Here is a 21,586-nt window from a genome sequence, read left to right as displayed (position 1 = left end):
GCGCAGCCACTGTGATCAAGCTCTGCTCACAAACATGCGCTGAGGGAACATCAATGCTGCTCTCATATATAATGCAGGGTGTTCCGTAATAGCTTGTGTAACCGTGTTTTTTAAACGCGTGCGCACGCTTGTGTGTGTGTGTGTGTATGTATGTGTGTGTGTGTGTGCGTGCGTGCATGTGTGTGTGTGTGTATGTGCGTGTATGTGTATGCAAAATGAAAATGGATACATATAAAGGGGAGAGTAAAAAAAAGCTTTTGGATCATCCATCCCCATATGAATTCATTTGATTAAATAACTTCACCGCATCACATTATTTTTCATTTCCATAAAAGAGATATTGTCCTGATTAATGTCTGGACATTAAAATACATGAATAGACCTGGACAGCCCTCAAAAAAGCCTTTCATTTCCTCTTGCTTTTTTCCCAGCTGCATAAAGAAGAGCTCCTTTCAGTGCAAAGGGGGACATTTGCCAGTAGTATTTTACAGTGTCACACAGATATGACTGGGTAACCCTTTACTGTAAAGCATGTTTCATTCATTTTAACCCTTGCCTGATGGGCACGCAGACCTCCTCAATTAGAATTGAGAGTGCAGAGTGCTGGGTATTCCCAGGCTATGTTAACCCTGTAATTATGAGCGAAGCGGCGGTCATATAGGTTTAGTCAGATTTTTATTTATTTTTTTCGCATGTCCAAATTTCCGTCAAGGATTCCCGGGACACTGTAAGACCGAGGTAGACGAAACTTGGTGGGCATGTAACCCCACATGGATAGCATAGAACCATCGTTTTTCGTTTTGATCTGTAGCCCCCCGCTGGACTGCACCCCCCTAAAGGAGGGTAGGGCAGACACAGTTTTCTGTGAATATCTCGAGAACCGTAGGGTTTAGGAGGACCATTTTTTTTTGTATGTTGATCTCAATGGGCCATGTTAACCCATTCCATAACCACTCATTTCATTTATAGTGCCACCTAGTTAAACACAAAAAAGGAAAAATGAGGTGTTGTAATCGCAGGTATCTGTGATCCAACATAGTCAAAACTGCACGAAATTGGAAGTGTATGATCATTATGACACCCTCTGAATGCACGCCAAGTTTCGTGGAATTCCGCTCATGGGGGGCCACACAATAAATTAATTTATGTTACTATACACCAACTGGCCTGTAGGTGGCCGGAGACAGTTTTCTGTGAATATGTCGAGAACCGTAAGGCCTAGGAGGTCCACCTTTTTTTTGTATGTTGGTCTTAAGGGGGCATGTCAACCCATCCCATTACCACTTATTTCATGTATAGCGCCACCTAGTTAAAAATTAAAAAGCAAAAAATTTGGTGTTTTTATCACAATATCTCTGGCTGACATGGTCAAAATTGAAAGTGTAGGATCATTATGACACCCTCCAAGTTTCGTGAACTTTCGTTCATGGGGGGCCTTACAATAAAATAATTTATGTGTACATTTAGTGACTGTACACCAACAAGGATTCCCGGGACACTGAAAGACCGGGGTGCACGAAACTTGGTGGTGTAACCCCACATGGATAGCATGGAACCATTTTGATCTGTAGCCCCCCCGGTGGACTGGACCCCCCGAAAGGATGGTAGGGCAGACACAGTTTTCTGTGTATATCTTGAGAACCGTAGGGCCTAGGATGACCAATTTTTTTCATATTTTTGCCTCCAGGGGTCATCTTAACCCATTCCATGTGCACACATGTGCATAAACAGATACACAAGCACACACTTACATTCACAGTAATCATATGTATGACACATACTCACACAGTAGACATATGTACGCATGCATGCACATGCACAAACACAGGCACATACGCAGGCACACACACACACACACACCATCACACATAAACATAAACATGTACACGCACACATGCACACAAGAATTTCTCAGAATTAAGAACAGGCAAGATGGGGGTGGGGTTGTATAAAATTAATTTTACATGTGAAATCTATGAACTAATCATGTTTTGGTACTTGTTGTCTAGCAGATACCAGTGAGAATTGAGTGTGGATAATGCAATTTAGTAAGACAGTTGGAATCATATAGGCCTTTCAGCGTGATTTATTTTTGTGGAAAAAATGTGCTGGACTGGGCGGCGGTCATATTTTGTGGTGAGGTAATGTTTGCTGTATATGACAAAAAAGCTTAGAAACTTAGCTTAGAAACCACGTAACATCGCTTAGAGCACCTTTAAGTTATAAGAGTATTTGTTTCACATAGATTGTGAAATATTAGGTCACCCTTTTACTGTCCTTACAAACTTCAATACATCATGACGGTTTAAATTTGATATGAAAGGCAGTGAAGGTGAATCAGCACTTGACTTTTACAACGTCTGACAGTGGACTCTTTTAAAGAAGCTGAGCTGAAGTGTTTACTTGGCGACTCAGACTGCATCTGATAAGCATCGGCGTTGTTTAAATGCCATCTTATCCCATTTCATCTGTTTGCCATTGGCAAGTTTTTTTTCCCCCTCGGAGGCATCTTTATGACAGGGTAAATCAAAATGGCACCGCGGCAGTACGAGCATGCGACCGCACTGCATCCCCTCTTACTCCCCACCCATTAGGACGGGGCGGCGGCATCTTTTCAGATGCAGTGTGAAGCAGACAAATAAGACCATCTGTTATCTTAGGGAAAGGTTAATGCCTTCCTCGCCTTCCTCGCCGATGCTTCACCTCCACACACACAGTCCCGTCGGCCTTATCTCTCCTCATCGGGTCACAGTCCCCTCCACCTCCTCCATCTTCTCACAGCAGTGTGGTCCTGCCGCGCCGCCCCCGCGCCCCCTCCACCCAACACGCCAGGCTGGAGTACAGAGAAGCAGGCCAATGGCTTCCTCTCTCTTGAGTTTCTCATGAGGCTCGTTGTCAACATGGCACAGCGACATCCACAAGGCCTACATATTTTCATTAGTAATGCAATGTAGGCACGGGCGGGGAACATTCCATCAACAGCAGACACCTGTGTGGTTGGCTTTCATGACACCTGAACAAGCCATTATTGTAAATCATGGAATGTGTCCATGCATGTCTTCATGGCTGACATTTCAATCACACCAGGATACCACCTAAAATCTTATGGAAGATGTATGTTCTCCACGCCCTCACATTATTGATTTCTGTTGAAGATCTGTATAAAAGAAAGCATTTTATTCCCTATGGGGAATGACACATTCTGGCCAATCTGTGCTGTGTCGGATGCTTGCATTGGCATCATGCTTTCATTGTAAACAAGCACATTACTCATATCAAACTATATTGTAAATGCCTTCTTATTTTTACTTTTTATATTGTTTACTTGAATGTTATGTTTGTCTGTGGACCTAATTGGTAAAATATGTCTTGTCTCCACCATGGGATAGTGGGAAACGTAATTTCGATCTCTTTGTATGTCTTGACATGTGAAGAAATTGACAATAAAGCAGACTTTGACTTTTGACTTTGATCAATATCTAGCAAAGATTACAAATCACGGAGTAACATAGCAACAGCAAACATGTATAACCTAACCTAATGTTGCATTGAAGTTGGAAATCGTTTATACAGTGCAACCGGAAAGCTTTCAGACCCTTTCGAGTTTTCCACATTTTGTTATGTTTCAGGCTCATCTTAAAATGGATTCAATTCATTTTTCTTTCTCATCAATCAAATCACACAATACTCCAACACAATACTATCAGTGCTTGATGTGCTGTACTACTATAGTGTGTGTACATTGTTTACACTGGTGCATCATTTTGTGAACTATTTGTAACTGTCTGATGCTGTACTTCTATTTACCTTTAGTTATGCTCTGAAAGTCACACACACCAACACACACACACACACACACACACACACACACACACACTATTTGCCCCCTTCCAATATATGCTTTCATGAGTTCAAGACCATGGAGAGAGTGGCAGGACATTGGCACCCAAACAGGATGTAGGCTCTTCCTCTAAGGGCAAATCAGCAAGTGGTGGGCAGCCACAGAAATTGGCACCTATTGATCCCTTTGTTCACAGCATGTCACCCTGATCCCAGAGCTGCCAATGCTTATTAGCTTGCGCCGCAGCCTGTCGGCATCCATCAGGGGAGAGAGGGGGCACGTTCTGTCCAGTCAGGGGGCCACTGGCACAGTCGCATGTATCATAATAAAAGCCATTCTGTCACCCAGTAGCTGCTCTAACAACTACATCTCCAAATAACAATCACATTGATGGTCACTGCCACTAAATTGAGATAAGCCAGAAAGAAATGCTGCAGTGCAAAATGTTGGCAAGAGGTGTAGTAGGAGGATGGTTGGTGATTCCTCCCCCCCCCCCCCCCCCCCCCCCCCCCCCCACTGGCAGGAAAATGGCTGGCTTCAAGGCCCTCACCAGGCGCTGCTGTATCATTCCTCTCATTTAGTCTCCATGCTGGCACTTGCAGTCATTTCCATGTGATACCCCATGTCTGGCTGATGTAGTCATGCCAATCCCCACGATCGGCTCATTTTCTGTGCTCCTGCAGAGACTTCTGGTGCCTATGATAGGAGTTTAACCCTCTACACACACACATGCACACACATACACACATAAACACACACACTTTTCACAGAGAGAGAGACACAGGCACTCACACACACATGCACACAGACACACACGCACACACACACACACTTTTCTACGGCAGAGATGGGCTAAAAGAGAGTATTGTGAGCCTCCATCCTGTCATCTCTAATTACAGGGCTGCCCATGAGAACTGCCATTAGACGACTGCAAGGAGAGATAGGGTGCTAAAAATGCAGCGCACTCCTCAGAGGTAGATGAGCAAGAGAGCCTCTCCGACATTAAGCCTGATGGCGTCCCATTGTCTCCCAAACGCAAAAGGAAGCTTTGATAGGAGGCTGCAGGGCGACGGGAAACTTTCCCATCAACCCACTTTGCTAGTTATGTCACGCTGTCTTTGTGACCCGCGCCGACTCTGGAGGCGAAAGGGCCTGACATCAGCAAACTACACAACTGAGGACAGGACAAGACCAGCAAAATGCCACTGAACCAAGCAGAGAGAAAAACAGGAGAGACTGCTTCCTTTTGTATCTGTTTTGTGTCACAGTGCACACACACAGGCTTTCGCATACCACTGTCCGTGCTTGCGTGTGAGGAGAATATTTTCTGCTGTATTATGGACCCTCCTCCACACTCCCTTCACTACTTTATATGCCCTGAGACAAATGCTGTGGCATTTTCTGAAAGTAATTTAGCAATTCAGTCCCAGGATCAACTGGCATACAGTATCTGTGAAGAGTTCCTCAATGAAGGGTTGCAAGCAATATTTTAACGGCGTTGTTGTCCAGCCTCTGTGAATAGTTCCCAGTCATGTTGTGCATTTCTGAGGCGATCGGCTATGCGTATGTGGTATTTAGAAATGAGATTGTTCACAGCCAGTGAGACCTTGGCTAAGAAAGGATTTATGAAACCCCTATCAATATGGTATAGGGACATGGTATAGATACATTGTACTCTGTTCTACAGATAAAATACTTTCCCTGCATCCTGCATCATGTTTTATTTGCTTTAAAGGTACACTTATATGATGTTTTTAAAATGGTGCAGCGGGACAACAAAACACAATCTGAGAATTGTTCACTATGGCATGCATATGGAAAAGAAACAGGAAGTCAAACAGACTACAAAACAAGTTAATACACACACTGACATGGAGTCACTTCCTTGCAGTCAGAAGAGTTGACAGTAGGGTTAAAACTAAATCACCTCATGACTAATTCAGTCATTCATCTTCTTTTGCTATTGTGTAGAGGTCTGCACGACTGCAGTCATATACCATTCCCGGATCTGTGTTCATGTGAAATAGATTTCTCCCTCGTAAGCCGACACTAAGAAGTCATTTACTCAAAGACTCGCATTTGTTACCCACCCCATTGAGCCCCTCTAAAGACTTATCCACTGAGCCTAACAAAGATGGAAAATGGTGTTGCCATAATCACTCTGACCAGATGCTCTGAGCCCCTGGTGTTGTAGCATTGATGTGATTCATTTCAAGGATTTTTTTTTTTTTTTTTTTGTTATTCTCGGCCTTCAGGATAGATGCAAAGGATAACGGGCGCTGGAGAATCACTGTAACAATCAGAGGCGATTCTAGACCTAGAGCTTTGCTGGGGCACAGGCCCCCAACTCCCAATACATAAAAAAAAAAAAAATTAATAATAATAATAACTGTGCGCGCAATATGAAATAAATGGCTAGCCTGATTTGGACCATCACATATCTCCCCTAGGTCACAGACATCCTCCTCCATACTCTGAATAGTTTTACATCTAGCCCTCATCATGTCCTCATCCGTTTCTTGCCTGTCTCTCTCCTCCTCCTCCTCCCCCTGCCTGGTACTGGACTGCCCAACCTCTTTCTCCCCTCTCTTCTCCCTCTCTTCGACCTTCTTCTCCTCCAGCACTCTCTCCCTCAATTGTTGTAGCAGCCACTATCCAGCAACATCCAGCAGCCACTATCCAGCAACATCCTTATTTAAGTTTGCCATTAAACCATTGATCAAATCACAGCACTGGCTATTACCAGCATAAATGTTAATGTTACCATTAATGTGGGCAAAATGATCATACCTCCCTCATCCTCCTCACTGTTCCTCTCCCTCTGCCTCTGTTCAGGAAGAATTTTCTGATGTCCATCTCTGAATAGTTTGTCAGAAGGCTATGTTTAGTTTTACAGTAGGACAGCTTCACAAACAGTATAGGCTACTTTTACAGGACTCTCTACAGTATACGTATACATTATTTATAGGCCTACTTATTAATTGTCCACATGTGTGCATGCAGCCTACGCATGGTGTGAGTGTGTGTGTGAGTGAGAGAGCACAAGCTGGTAAACTGTTGCTAAATTTAGGCTACAATGACGCTAAGCATTGAAAAACAGATGCTAGTTATGTGGGTAACAGTAACACTCTCTAACAGCGATCAACTTGTCATTTTTTCTGTCAAACAAGTTGTGAATTTGTTGTAACATTAAACAGGGGATGACTTACTCTGTGCTCAAAGTGATGTAATGAGCTCCAGCGGATTCCACAGTGTATGTGTGTGCAGTACAACGAAACACTCGGAAGAATCATGTGAACGATTTTCATTGGTCTTACCCAATCTTACCCAGCTACAGAGGTGCTATTTCCTGATTGGCTATTATGGCCCCTTTGTTTATTCCTTATTTTTTTATAAGCAGGCACGGAGATGCGCTCAGGAATGCCGTTTCTAGCTAGAGCCGCGCTAGAATTTTACTGGGGCACTGGAGACTTTTACTAAGGCACGTGCCCCAGTGAATAAGGTCTAGTGACGCCCCTGGTAACAATACCCCTATTGGTTTCATGGATCAGCTTGATACTTCAGCCAGTTTTTCATCATTACTCTCTTATGCACAATTGAATTCGTTGGTGAGGAAAAAAACACAAATAAAACCCTTGAAGGTGCCAAGATAAATCACAGATGCTTTTATACATCAAAGTTGTTCTGTCTCTCTCTCTCTCTCTCTTTTTGCTTTTTGTGCTCCTCCAGTGCCAGTTTAGTCATCACCAGTGCTGCTTTGTGAGCCTGCTCTGCTCCCTCAGCTAAGATGTCGGCTGGACGCCAGATGACGCTGAGGAGCTACGTGGTGGGGCTGTCCTTTTCTCTCGCCTTCCTGGGAGTCTGCGCCTTACCGCCCCGGGGCGGCCTGGTGCGAACCACCAGGGTCAAGCGCCAGGCTCCCGATGCCGGCGGCGCGTCCGGGGGCAACCAGACACAGCCCATGATCTTCAACCACGTCTACAACATCAACGTGCCCCTGGAGTCGCTCTGCTCCGTGGACCTGGAGTCGGGCGCGGCCGGCCAGAGGGCGAAGGAGGCCACAGGGAGCGACGTGGGTAGCACTACGACAGCGCCCCCGGCCGAATACACGGAGGAGACGGTGGACGCGGACAGCCAGGTCACGTTCACCCACCGCATCAACATCCCCAAGCAGGCCTGCGGCTGCTCAGGCTCGGGCTCGAGTTCAGGCGTGGCCGCCGCCACCATCCAGCAGCTGACCAGCCGCATCGAGATGCTAGAACGGGAGGTGTCCCTGCTGCGCGTCCAGTGCAGCTCCAGCTGCTGTGGGGAGAGCTCAGCCATAGGTAAGTCTGAGTGGGACCCGGTCAGGAGGGGTGTGTGTGTGTGTGTGTGTGTGTTTGTATGTGTGTGTGTGTGTGTGGATGGTGTGTGGGGGGGAGGGGATTGGCAATTACTCCGTCACCCTCGCTGCATCCTCAGTCGATGCAGGTGTGGCGGCACACTGGCGGACAGCATTAGGATTCGGCCCCAGCTCTGGCAGAGTTGGGCTGCTCTTACATCATGGTACTAGTCGGCCTGAGCAATCGCACACCTGCAGTCCCAGGGCACAGGCTTCTCTAAAGAGCACTAGGAATGACTAACACACTGGAATGATTATACAGTACACAATGACTTAATGAGGTCAAAAAGCAAAATTGTTATATATATATATATATATATATATATATATATATATATATATACAATATATTGACTAGTTCAAGTTTTCTTTAGTAAATGAAGGAACTGGTATTTTATGTGTTGATTTTAGATATACAATATATGCCTGCTAAATTAGCATGAGTCTTACTGAATAAACAGTCAAATACATGAATTCTGTATCAAAAATGATGCATCATTGGATTCCTTCTGTGTTTTTCTGTGGTTGATGGTTGATGTGTTTTGCGTTCCTTCCAGGTCGTCTGGATTACGTTCCTCACTGCAGCGGCCACGGCACCTTCAGCATGGATGTGTGCGGCTGTGTGTGCGACGAGGGATGGGCGGGCAAGAACTGCTCCGAGCCCCGTTGCCCAGACGACTGCTCGGGCCAGGGAGTGTGCATCGACGGCGAGTGTGTGTGCGACCGGGACTTTGGTGGCGACAACTGCTCTGAGCCCCGTTGTCCTGGAGACTGCTCAGACCGGGGCCTGTGTCTGGACGGCGAGTGTGTCTGCGAGGAGGCCTACACCGGCGACGACTGCTCCCAGAGCCGCTGCCTGAACGACTGCTCCGACCAGGGCCTCTGCATCAACGGAACGTGCCAGTGTCGCCCGGGCTTCGTGGGGGAGGACTGCTCAGTGGTCTTCTGCGCAAACAACTGCAGCCAGAAAGGAGTCTGCAAGGACGGGTTCTGCGTCTGCCAAGAGGGCTTCACCGGAGATGACTGTGCATCCGGTGAGTTAATGTGCAGGAAACTTTACTCCATTTAATTTGTATGGATCTCATTCCACTTTAAGTGGGGCAATTGTTATTTATGACAATATAAATGTTTCATTGAATATTTTAGTGCAGTTGAAACTGTGCTCCAGAGACTCTGTACTTGTAGATGTAAGATCCATCAGTTGCCATTAATGATTATCAAATGTACATCTAAATGTGATGCAATAAAGCACACATGTGTATTTGCCGCTGTATTGTGTAAGACAAGACAATTTAATAGCACATTCCATACAGGCAACGAATGTGCGATATAAAAAATAAAAGTAAAAAGAACAGATGGAGACAGAGGATAGATGAAAATATAATTTATAAAAGTGAAGTGCATATAATAGAATAATTAAAGGAACATTTTAAGTTTCAGTGGAAGAAGCCCTGATGCTTTCCTTTGGGAGGAGAGCCAAAGAGAGAACCATGGAGCAGACGTCTGCACTAGAGCCAGTAATGTTTCCAATAAATAGCTTTTTAGAGAAAGGGAGAGTATAAGTATAAGTATATATACTTTTTTGATCCCGTGAGGGACATTTGGTGAGATCCTGTTTCTTTTTGTCCAAAAAGAGAGGGTTTCAAAAATCCAGAATTTAAACCTTAAAGAGATTGTATCAGGCTCTGCAATGTCTGTCTTCCAATGATTCTCTGCCATATAAATGCATAAAATATGGCTTATATTTAATCACTACTACAACCTACTTACCTGGAGAAACAATAACTGGCTTTTTAGATAGGAAATATTGGCTTAAGAGCAAGCCTGAAGCTCTGCTGGAATATTCAACCCAGCACAAAAGCAGCACAATTTTATTGCAGTAAAAAAAAAGCACACTGCTATTGTCAGGTAAGGGGCATTGTAAAACTGGTGTATTTTGAGGCAAAATACAAATCAAAATCCTCGGCACACAGAAGCATGCTGGGTCTGCAGCCCTTGCCTCATACTAGAGGGAGTCAAGCCCCATGGCGGCCCCCCATGTCGCTAGCACCGGCCAAAGAAATTGGTGACGGCTTGCGGTGTAACAGCATTCATTTGTCAAAAGTCACATTCACTTGGGAAGATGTGTCACATTAGGCTTTTTGAACCACGCGTACCCAGGTTCAGAGCTAGCTCTGCCGAGCCCCTCCACAGCTGTCATCTCGGAGAGAAAGAGAGAGAAGCGAGGCGAGAAAGAGAGAGAAGCGAGGCGAGAGAAAGGAGGGCAAATAATATTACCAGTCCAGCTCTCTTCATCCCTTCATTTTCTAAAAGACCTAGTGGAGTCGAAATTGCTTATTTCACCGCAATTAGGAGAAAAATAGCCGGGTCGTGTGAGGGAGCACATGCTGAATACAAAGATAAAAACTGTTCAATTATTTGACAGTGCTCAAGTTGTGCTAGTTCAGACAATTTTGCCTATTTTAGTTTATGAAATGAGAAACAAATGAAGGCTGTGAATGAATAGCCTTCAACAACTGCATTTCATTTTCACCTGTGATGACACTAATAAGACCATGGAATTGGTATTATGCATTCAAAGGCCAGGGACTGTGTACCGGTTTGAGCGAAGCAAATCCTATCTGTCATGAAAATTTGTACCCAGAGTTCACCTCTCTGAGATATCACCCAAATGACATCTCCACAAATGCATAACGACGCGCATGTTTCTGAGAGCTAAGTTATGCACAGCAGCCTGAAGGTATGCACACTCTCCTTCAAGGTGAACGAAGTATAGAAGAAAAGTAGAAAAGATTGATATGTAAATTGTGAGCACAATCAGACATGGCTTTCACTGTCTGATTGTGCTCACAATTCTGTCCGGCATTGCCATGAATGCCCAGTGAGGCTTTTGCTGTTCTTTTTGTGCAGCATTGTGATGCTATTGATTTACATATTACATACTCCTGAGGGATCGTTTCAATTTATTCAGTCCACTCTTTTGAATTGTGTAGTGTTAAGATCAACTTTAAACCATTTTATTCTTAGATTAATTAAACTGACTATTGATTTCAGTCTACTGTTGCTGGTTTATTGAACAATGTTCACTGCTATCATTGATATTCCAATAAGCCCACCTCTGAGCTGAAAAACGTGTTGTGCGAGGAGTGAAGTGAAGACAGTTGATATTTTGCCTTAATCAAACAACTTCCTTTCCTGCCCCGTCTCTTAGTATCTCGGTCACATTTTCAGAAACCTGTTCCTAATGTCCCCAGCCCAATCATGTCCAAAAGGCTCAGGGGCATTTGTCATTCATAACTAAGACCATTTAAGGATGAAAGAGCACTGTATCCCAATTAACACATTCATTAAGGGACTTCTGGTTGAATATTAAAAGCTTGATCACATTAGCCTCTCCTGAGGATGCGTAATCAGAGTATGAGCGTATATGCTTTTATTAACAATTGCCCTCATGTGTTTGTATAAGGACGGTATTTAATTATATAATTAGAAAATTCCAAAAAGTCTGAACCAGCACCAGACCTTCAGATGTTTCAATCTACAGCAGTTTCTCGGCAAAATTAGTGCCAAGTCAGGGTGGGGAGGAATGAACAAAACAAAAGTGAATTTATTAAACAGTTCTATGTTTGAAGAGTTGGTCAAGCAGTAATTACAGTTTGGTCTTACAACTGCTTTGCTTAATGGATTTGCTTAAACCATGTTCGAGTCAGCCTTGCAAGTGTGCCGCACTGCTCTCCGCGGCTCTGCCGGGAAATTAGGAGTCAAGAACCCTGCACGGCTGAAGTCTGCTGGGAAATTGAGGAAAACACAGCGGTGAAGTTTCACTCCGACCGGCAACCCGACAAAGTTTAATAAGACTTTGCTCAGCCCGAAAAGCGGTCAAGCATCTAACACCATCCTTTAGGATCAAACGAGCCGTCAGAAGGAGTGAGAGAAAGAGAGAGAGAGAGTGGGCGAACACTTATTGGCTTCGGCTCCGAGCACCGCGGATTCTGGCCCGCTGCCTGGCCTCTACACCCCAGAATCTGTGTGCCAGGACCTCTTCGTCTGTAGATGCCCACTTACTGCCTGATTAATGAGGGATGGAGGGGGCCATGTTTGTCTGTGGGCGTCTGGGCTGGACATGCTCACCCCTCTTCACCCCCTTGGTAGCCCCCAATCTCCCCTGTCTCATCAGCCTGTTTTAGCCTCCACGACCTGGACAACTCTCCACTCCTGTTTGTTAATCACTGCTTGGTGCGCTACTGGTTGTTTTAAAGGGAAGATCGAGGAAGACATGGTCAATTCTTTTTTTAAGCAGCCCCACAGTAACGGTACGACGCAGCGTTAAGAGTTAAAACCTGAAGAAGAGTGGGACGAGGAAGCGGGCTGAGAGCCCATCTGGTGTGTTCGTGAGGAAGGCGCTGGAGTACCTCCTCAAGACTTTCATGGTACCCCAGGGGAAGCTTACACACTCGCGCTGTGTGGAGCCCCCCCATCTCAGGAGAGAAGCACAGCACTTTGGGGACAACAAGAGCTAGTACTGCCACAACTGTCTCCCCCTCTCCTTCACTCTCTCTCACTCACTCACTATTTCTCCCTCTCTCTCTCTCTCTCTCTGGCTCACTCTCTCCTCCTCCTTCTCTCTTCTGCCATCTCATTCCTCTCAGGTGGTTACAGGATCTGTTCTTGTTGAGGCTGTGTCTCATTTGCATTCTCTGCTGCTGGCCTCTCAGGTTTATGGTCTGGCGCGGGTCCAGTTGCCCCCAGAGACTGTGAGAGTGTTCCGCTCCCACTTACCAAGCATACGGCAGAAGCTCTGACTTCATTAAAAAGATGACTTCTTCTCCACGGAACCTTGCTTGGGTCTTGTTATACTGCATCTGAGTCAGATGTAGTCAAACCCAGCAGTCGTGCACACAGCACTACTTAACCTAAAAGTGGTATGTTTTACCTATTTTAATCATAAATCATTTACCTTTACAGTGGCGTCACCCTTGAACCTTCAAGTGCGGGGAGTGACGGAACGTACCATTGACCTGGAGTGGGAGGGGTCAGTTGTGCTGACAGACTACCTGATCACGTATGTGCCAACCAGCCCGGGAGGTGTGCAACTTGAGATCAGGGTACCAGGCAATGTCACCAATGGCACCATCAAAGAGCTCGAGCCTGGGATTGAGTACACCATTAACGTCTATGCCGTGCTCAACAACGTCATCAGTGTACCTGTCACAGCTCAAGTGTCGACATGTGAGTGCAACTACGATCAGGTTTTACCCCCTCTATTTATCTTTTGAGCACGTTCATTAGGCAGAGGGCCATTGTTGTAAATATTTCATGTCGTCGATGTTTTTTACTATCTTAAACTTCAAGATTTATTTTCATTGAAGGCTTATCTAAGTTACATCTCCCCTTCATACAGACCCTTCACTGACTGCTAAGGAAATAATGAAATAATTACATTACATTACATTTAATTAGTTCCGATCATTGTCAAAATGTAAAAAGGACTCTCCTCGTGTACAGGAAAGGACAAAGGAAAGATAATGAGCGATATCCCAATGTTCTTGTACCCAGTATTTACCTACAGGATATGATTAGACACCTGCCAAATGCTTAGTAAAACTGTTAGACTTGCAAATTGCTTGAGGGCAGTTATTTCACAGCTGATGCCTGTCAGCCATGTGGAAAGCTCATTTTAGAGCAACCCCCACCCCTCTCTCCTCCTTTCACAAGCATACCATTATTTGTCATGTAACGCAGGGGCATTCTGGGTAAAGCATTACAAACCTCAGTGCACAAATCGCCCACTTCCGACATAATCTGAAAAAGATGGAAGCAAAAGTAAACAAATTAAATCAATAGGAACAGTCCACACAATTGGCACCCGGCTTTTATCTCCTTAAGATATTCACGCTTCCCTGGACAGCACGAGATGGGAATTGTCAGAAGGCAGCAGCGCTATGTGATGGATGTACATTTGTTTGCTCACTCCGTCTTTCAGTTTATAATGACAGAGAGTGTTCTCATGAAAGAGCCAAGTGTGGTTTCTAGCTGGCCCTTATCAGGTCCTGATCTCGGCTACATCTCCTCTCCACTCAGCCGTTGTATGGCCCTGGAGCTAGATTAAGAATGTGCAGCCAGCTAGCCCCACAAAGCAGACCCCTGCTGGCCTCTCCTCACCTCTCCTGCCCACCCCTCACCCTCGTGGGAGCGAGGAGAGGTCACCCTGCCCGTGAGAACCATTGATTTATTGGGTGTGCTGAAAACAGAGGCATATAACACATTAATCCTTGCCTTCCAGATCTTTCGAATCCAGATGGTTTAGTCTTCAAATCCATCACGGAAACATCGGTGGAGGTCCAGTGGAAGCCCTTCGACTACTTGTTTGATGGCTGGGAAATAAGCTTCATTCCCAAGGTAACCTTTTTTCTCGGGGAGGCCGGACAGACATCGATTCACCCTGACTGCACTGCCTAGGTGAAGAGCAACATTTGCATAGACCCAAATCATTTGTGTCCCTAGTCGATGCAGATCACTATCTTGCGTGACAGCTATTGTTGGGTATGCATGAGGGCTGCAGTTTCTTAGAATAACATTTTTTTTTTAAAGCAACACATTTTGAAGTCCTGTTCGTATTGACACAAGAGTGTGTGAAATTGCAAAGCCTCTGTGCATACACATTTCAATCACTCAAACTGAGAAAACACTGTTTGTTTACTAATACAGAATGTATGCTGATAGGCTCGCTGTTTGTATGGTGCGATTAAGGAGAACGACAAATAAAGGCGCATTATGCCGAACGTACCTTGACAACTCCACAAACAGAGAGAGAGAGAGAAGAAGAGAGAGAGAGAAGAAGAGAGAGAGAGAGGAAGAAAAAGCAGAGTTGTTTTTAGCAGTATGATGTCAACCAGTGGGGATGAAGCTTCATGCTATTACGCACTCACCTCCAGTCATTCAAAGTAATGTTGTCGTTGTGTGCGTGACGTGACGGCCTCTGACTGTCAGCCTCTGTTTGACGAACCCCTGGCTGCGATGCCGCCTCTGTGCCAGATCCGCGCTAAATCGGGGCCCTTGTCCGTCTCAGAGATGGCTCCTGTCGGGGGTTTGCCTGAGGCTTGCAGGAGTTCAGTATTTGTGGCGGAGACATTGATAGCGACGTGGCTGAAAATATCACAAGCGTGTGGAAAGATAAGGGAATACAGGTGCACATTTTTTCTCTCGTCATGCAGTTGGTAATGCAAGATGGAAAGGTGAGAATTATGTCCCATTTTACGGTGCTGCGCTCCACTCCTCTTGCTGCGGCGCGTGGCAGATTGTCTCTTTACTGATGATTCAGTGGATTTGAGAGTGGGACAGGTTTGTAGGCTCATAATGGTGTTCTGTAGGCACAAGTTCAAAGTCAGGAAAGCTCTTGGTTTAATGCCCTCCATAAACATCAGACTCTTTAATCTCATGCCGGCTTTTAGTTTCTTAGCGGCAGACGTCCTCCATGCCCAGAGTGGCTGTGCTCCGGCCCACAAGAGGTTCATTGAGAAGATGAAAGTCAGGCATCACAATGACCAAACAGACCAGAAAGATTATCTCTCTCTCTCTCTCTCTCTCTCTCTCTCTCTCTCTCTCTCTCTCTCTCATTTTTTCCCTTGTTCCTTTTCTACTTGAGAAGACGGTCTGTGAATACAAAGAGGTGTGGGTGCACAGGGGTCATGGAGCACTCCAATCTTCCCCAGGAGAGACGCTCTGTGAGCAGGAGCCATCCTGGCCCGTGGTCACTGGGGAAATCATTAGAAGTGCAAGACTTAACCCCCCTGGTGGAGGTTCGGATTAAAACCCTTTGGATTTAATCCAAAAGGCCAGTCCGCCACCACGGAATCTGGACAATATCTTAATGGATGGATGGGAGGGAGACATCCTCTGTAAGGGTATAAACAGGGGCTCGTGCCAATGCAACAGAGCCCTCCATAAGCAGATCAACTTGCAAGCGACAGAATGGGCAACATCTATATTCTAAATGCCTACCCCTTCTTGAATGCCGGGTAAAATCATTCCACAGTGTGTCAGGCGAGGCATTCCAGGAGAAAAAGAACACTTAGTACGTGCCAACCGCTTCTGACTGAACTTGGCGTAACGTTTTCTAGAATAGCTCACTAGCAGTTAGCTCACTAAAAGAAGTTTGGTTAAGCTCATCAAACATTTTCTCCCAGTTCAAAGTTTTTTTCTGGCGTATGGCTTGCACAGTTTGCTGGCTAAAGCCTTCCACCAGCTTGCTATAATTCCCCTGTTCATTAGAGCTGCGTGCTGTTTGTTGCCTCTGCCTCAGAAGCTTCCTCCCTCCCAACCCAACCCTGCCCCACCCCCACTCCCGCAAGTGTGGCGGCTGCGCTTTGATGTCCATATGAAAGCATCCCTTTAAAGTGAAGGGTGTCCTCGTTGTCCGCATTTTTTAATTTTTTTTTCTTCTTTCGTTTGGTGGCGTCCGCCGTCTGCTGCGCAGGATAACGACGGGGGGATGACGGCACAGCTGCCCAGCACCATCACCTCCTTCCATCAGACAGGGCTGAGGCCGGGGGAGGAGTACACCGTCAACCTGGTGGCGCTGAGGGACCAGGGCCGCAGCCAGCCCGTCACGGCCACCGTCACCACCAGTAAGGCTCGGCCACAGCTCGCACGGTCTCACTCTCACCATCTGTGCCAACCTAGTGTCATAACACACACATAACCATGTCATACACATATCACAAAAACACACCCATATTCTCTCATTGATTTTTTTTTTCAGGAATTGGCGCTCATTAAAGTGACACTGTCATGCCATTATTGATTAATTGCTGTGGCGGCTCTTAGAATTATATATTTCATATTTACCTGTGTAGACATTCTTTATATTGTCACTGTGCCACTAATACCACTACGCAGTCATAGTGTACAGTACATACATTTTGAGAGAGTACATGATAATTACATAGCATGACAGAGATCCATAACTAGACAGTAGCTGTGAAATCAACCTCTGCTAGGATCATAAGTAGGCTTTTGCCTTGGCAAGTTTATATATAACGGTTGCGTTGCTATTTTTGTATGACAGAAGGTTTACGTAAAAAAAAAACCTGTCTGTTTGGGTTAGTTATTTACTAGCTGCTGCTGCCTCGGCAGATCCACTCATTGCCTTATTGATTGCCCACATCTTGGTTTCGTTTCCATCTTGATAAGTCAACAGCTTAGCTTTTTCTAAGGGTTTGATAATAGCAGTATAGCTGACACCACAGCAGTCTGGAAAAGGTAAATTCTTCTGTGTAAGAAAACACCAGCTACAATTGGAATGATTAGATTGCATTCATTAATAGCAGGTTGCAAGGAAGGGTGATGGAATACAATAAGTAAAGTGAAGCTGTCTGAAAACAATGGCGCACAGTGAACGAGGAGTATTAGACATAACACACACGTCAGTTAAGCTCAGCTAGCGTAAAACATCACTTTGATGGATGGGTCAGTTTGCTAGCAATTATGCACTCAATGTAAACCCAGGACCTTCCAGTGTGTCAGTTGGAGACAGAGATTAGATTCAGTTGAACATTTCCAGTAGGCCTGCTTTTCAAAGGATGTCTTGGCAGTGAAAACACCATTAATTTTCACCAAGCCTTGCTGTCAACCAAAATTAAAGAGGCATTATTTATGCATAGAAGCTGATGAATATTTAATTTGTCCACTGCAGATACCTTATTGGATAAAGAAAGACAAATGTGACACTAGGCAATTATTATGCATGAGGATTATTATCCTCCCTGGCACTAAAATAGAAGAAATCCACAGTAACACTCAAAAATGGCAACAAGCAAAATTGAGAGTATTGCTTTAGTTTTGTGTGTGTGTGTGTGTGTGTGTGTGTGGGAGGGGGTTCTTCCATAGTACAACTTCTTTGCCCATATTAGTTTTAAATAATGATTTTTTTTTTTTTTCAAAGTGGAGTAATTAACTAGGTTATTTACAATGAGTTAACAGGGTTTGTAATATTCCATTTTTTTATTGGCCAGAAATTAAGTTCCTTTGAAACTGCTACAAGCATGAACAAATGACTGTTTCTTCATACAGTAATTAGCTCAGTAGATGCTACTCAGGTGGAAAATATGGAATAGCTGTGTGACCTCAAGGGACTTTCACCATCAGTGTGTCTGTTTTCATTGCGCTCCATTTGAGAAAGGTTAATTACTTACAGAATGCATTTTCCTTAAGTAAAAGTTTCCCTCTTTTATAGAAGAGTACCAATAGGCACACTCCTGAAGCTCTCAGAGCATATGCGGCAACAATTAGCTTCCACCATAATCAATGAAACTGGCTACGCCAGACGTGATAGCGGCGTGCACGCTCGATACAATTAGACCAGTCTTCTATTTTTACTTTCCACGAATGGAACGTTTCAGTTGTGCACCCAGTGCAGCCCAGCTGTAAGTCTATTCCATATGGTGCCAGTTTTCCTAATGGACATGGTAAGCTCAGAAATTGGACTGGGTTGATTATAAACCTAATGACAAGCACTTGTGAATAAGTGAATAACTTTTATTATTTTGGAATAAACTTAGAATTGCACAAGACAGGATTTTAAAAATGGGGTATTAAACACTGTCATTATAAATATGAAAGTGCTACATGATGGGTTTTCTGTATCAACTGTAAAATGCAGACGCATGGCAGAGTGCCACCAGGTCTCTATGCATGCCATGCTTCCCCTCTGAGAGAGGACCCACTTAAGTTAAGTTATTTTTGTGTCTCATTTGTTTCTTCAAACAAACAGTGTGACCACCATAATGGTGTTCTTTTTCTTGCCTCAGAGATTGATGGCCCGACTGACCTGATCGTCCGAGATATTTCAGAGTCTGTGGCATTTGTGGAGTGGACCCCACCCAAGGCTAAAGTGGACCAGATCGTCCTCCGCTATGGGCTGGTTGGGGCAGAAGGCCCTAAGACCACTTTCCGCCTGCAGCCGACGTTGAGTCAGTACTCTCTGCAAGTGCTGCAGCCAGGCTCACGATATGAAGTGTCTGTCAGCGGGGTACGCAAGGGTAACGAAAGTGGAGCCATTTCAACCGAATTTACCACCGGTGAGCACTGGTCCCAGACTCTCCTACTCAGATTCTGCACTTTGCCAATAGAGATAAACGTCTAAAGAGAGAGATAAATGGATAAAGTTTAAAGCTTTTTTACTCAAAGGCAATCTTGCAAACTTTAGTAGATCTGTATACATTTTGAATGATCTCTCTGTGAGATCTGTGAAACTAAGATATTTCAACTAGTTTTCTGCATGAGACAAGTAGCTACTGAATAAGACATGAAAAACATGAAAAGATAGTATCACAAATAAATCACAAAATACTGTGCCTCTTCAAACATTTATAGTTGGCAATCTGTTTCATCTGTTGCATAATGCCACAAATCCAACTTCTGATGATCGGTCTGAGTGGACCAACCATTGTCAGTTCTGTCATTCTTCTCAGAGCTGGACGCGCCCAAGAATCTGCGTGTGCTGTCCAGGTCCTCCACCTCTCTGGAGCTGGAGTGGGACAACAGCGAGGCGGAGGTGGAGGGTTACCGCGTAGTGTACAGCACGCTGGCCGGAGACCAGTACGACAAGGTGGTCGTGCCCCGCAACGAGGGACCCACCAGCCAGACAACGCTCACAGGTGAATGTTTGTGGAAAATAATTGGATTTATTACATTCATTATGATTGTGCGACTATAGCATTATGTTTGGTAGTGTGAATATCAAAATTAAATTGAATCCATCATCCACGTAATTAACTTTCCGTGCATTCTGCATAATTGGATATTTCATTATCTTTGGTTAATATCAGGACAGAAAATAAACTCTCTCTAATCTAGCCTATTATACTGACTTGCCATAGGTCATGAGCCATGGGTTTGACATTAATTTGAAAATCTTATTTTGTCAGCCATGACCTAATTGATAATACTTTGGCTCTGTTTTTGAACAGTGTAAACAAAGAGTGTTCTTAACCCATTTAAGCCCATTTTTTTCCCAGACATGCAAATATGCAAATCATGTGTTATTAGCAACCCTTTGAAGTAATCAATAATTACTTTTTTTTTTACATTTAGAAAAGTAGATGAAAAATTGAGTTTTATTACTGGTCACAATTGTGACCGGTGGGATAATATGCGTATACTCAATTAAAGGTTGCTCAAATTGCTTTTTTGTTAAAATAAAGGTATTCTGACAGGACTTTTCAAACTGATATGAACACTGAGACCAATGGCAATAATAAATATGATATGTAAACATTGTTTATTTACCAGGAGCTTCGGCTCGTTAAAATAGAACCCTGAATGTGTATGTCTGTGCGTGCGTGTGTGTCTGCATGTAGTTGTGAGAGTTAGTGTATATGGTCTGTGTGTGTGTATCTGCATGGGGTGTGAGAGTTAGTGTGCATATTGTGTGTGTGTGTGTGTGTGTGTGTGTGCATATATGTATATACAGTGTTGGGAGTAATGCGTTACAAAAGTAATGTAATTACTGTAATATATTGCTGTTTGCGGTAACGCGGTAATGTAAGGCATTGCAAAAAAAAATTGGGTAATATTTACTTGGTACAAACTTCAGTAACGCGCGTTACAATGCAGTTTAACCCAAAATTAAGCGCTTGTTTTGTTTTGATACATATTCGCAAACACCACGCGAGAACAACAGAGGAGAAAAAATCTGCGCAAAATAGTAGAACGTTATCTCCTGATACTGGTTAAATATGACCACGTAGTACTAGAATTCGTTTTCCAAGCATTTAGGCTACATGAAGCACATGATATGCTGAGTCGACTGAAACGCATTCCATTCCGATAGCTAGGTGGATACCAGGCTCATAATTTACTTGTATTCACAAAACGAAATGTGAAGCAACATGTCATTGCATACTTCCATTTCCAAAGCAATGAAGGTTGCTTAAAACAACTTAACATTGTGCATATTATTGTTAATATTGTGCTATCAATGTAACTCAAACAAATAAGGCTTGTAAACAAGAGCTGGCAAAAGGGCATTATGACAACGTAAAGATCAATGTTGTTAAAGTGACAGTGCACCATTTATAAGTAAAACAGCATTTCTTCAGAAATTAATGTTTAAAAATACACAGTAATGGTCTGTAAATAATAGGCCTTTTATTTCATTTTAGGTGTTTGAGTTATCATTTAAATGTCACTCACTCAAAGCCACTCACTTAGGGCACTGAAATGGCCAGCAGGCCACCATCTTGACATGTCTTTATTAAAGGATCCGTATGTAAAAAATGTATTTCAATTTATATTTATATATAATATATATCATAAAATTGCCCTGATATGTCACTAGACATTAAGAAATCATGTTCATTTAA

At 44.1% G+C, this 21,586-nt stretch overlaps 1 protein-coding gene across 3 annotated transcripts in view; it reads left to right on the top strand.

The window, feature by feature from the left end:
* The window catches only part of tnr (tenascin R (restrictin, janusin)), a 109,802-nt gene that overhangs the window by 62,599 nt on the left and 25,617 nt on the right, over positions 1-21,586 (top strand). For 2 of the 3 annotated variants that reach the window (XM_042104781.1, XM_042104792.1), the window contains 7 exons: positions 7,571-8,166; positions 8,780-9,256; positions 13,188-13,451; positions 14,506-14,621; positions 16,699-16,849; positions 19,031-19,300; positions 19,676-19,879. In XM_042104781.1, the coding sequence (XP_041960715.1) occupies positions 7,629-8,166; positions 8,780-9,256; positions 13,188-13,451; positions 14,506-14,621; positions 16,699-16,849; positions 19,031-19,300; positions 19,676-19,879 (2,020 nt within the window). In that variant the 5' untranslated portion in view covers positions 7,571-7,628. The remainder of the gene's footprint in view (positions 1-7,570; positions 8,167-8,779; positions 9,257-13,187; positions 13,452-14,505; positions 14,622-16,698; positions 16,850-19,030; positions 19,301-19,675; positions 19,880-21,586) is intronic. The other variant, XM_042104785.1, reaches the window with a different exon arrangement.

This window comes from Alosa sapidissima, chromosome 1 (genome assembly GCF_018492685.1).
Source record: "Alosa sapidissima isolate fAloSap1 chromosome 1, fAloSap1.pri, whole genome shotgun sequence".
Classification (NCBI taxonomy): Eukaryota; Metazoa; Chordata; class Actinopteri; order Clupeiformes; family Clupeidae; genus Alosa; species Alosa sapidissima.
This window is presented reverse-complemented; position numbering and strand designations above follow the sequence as displayed.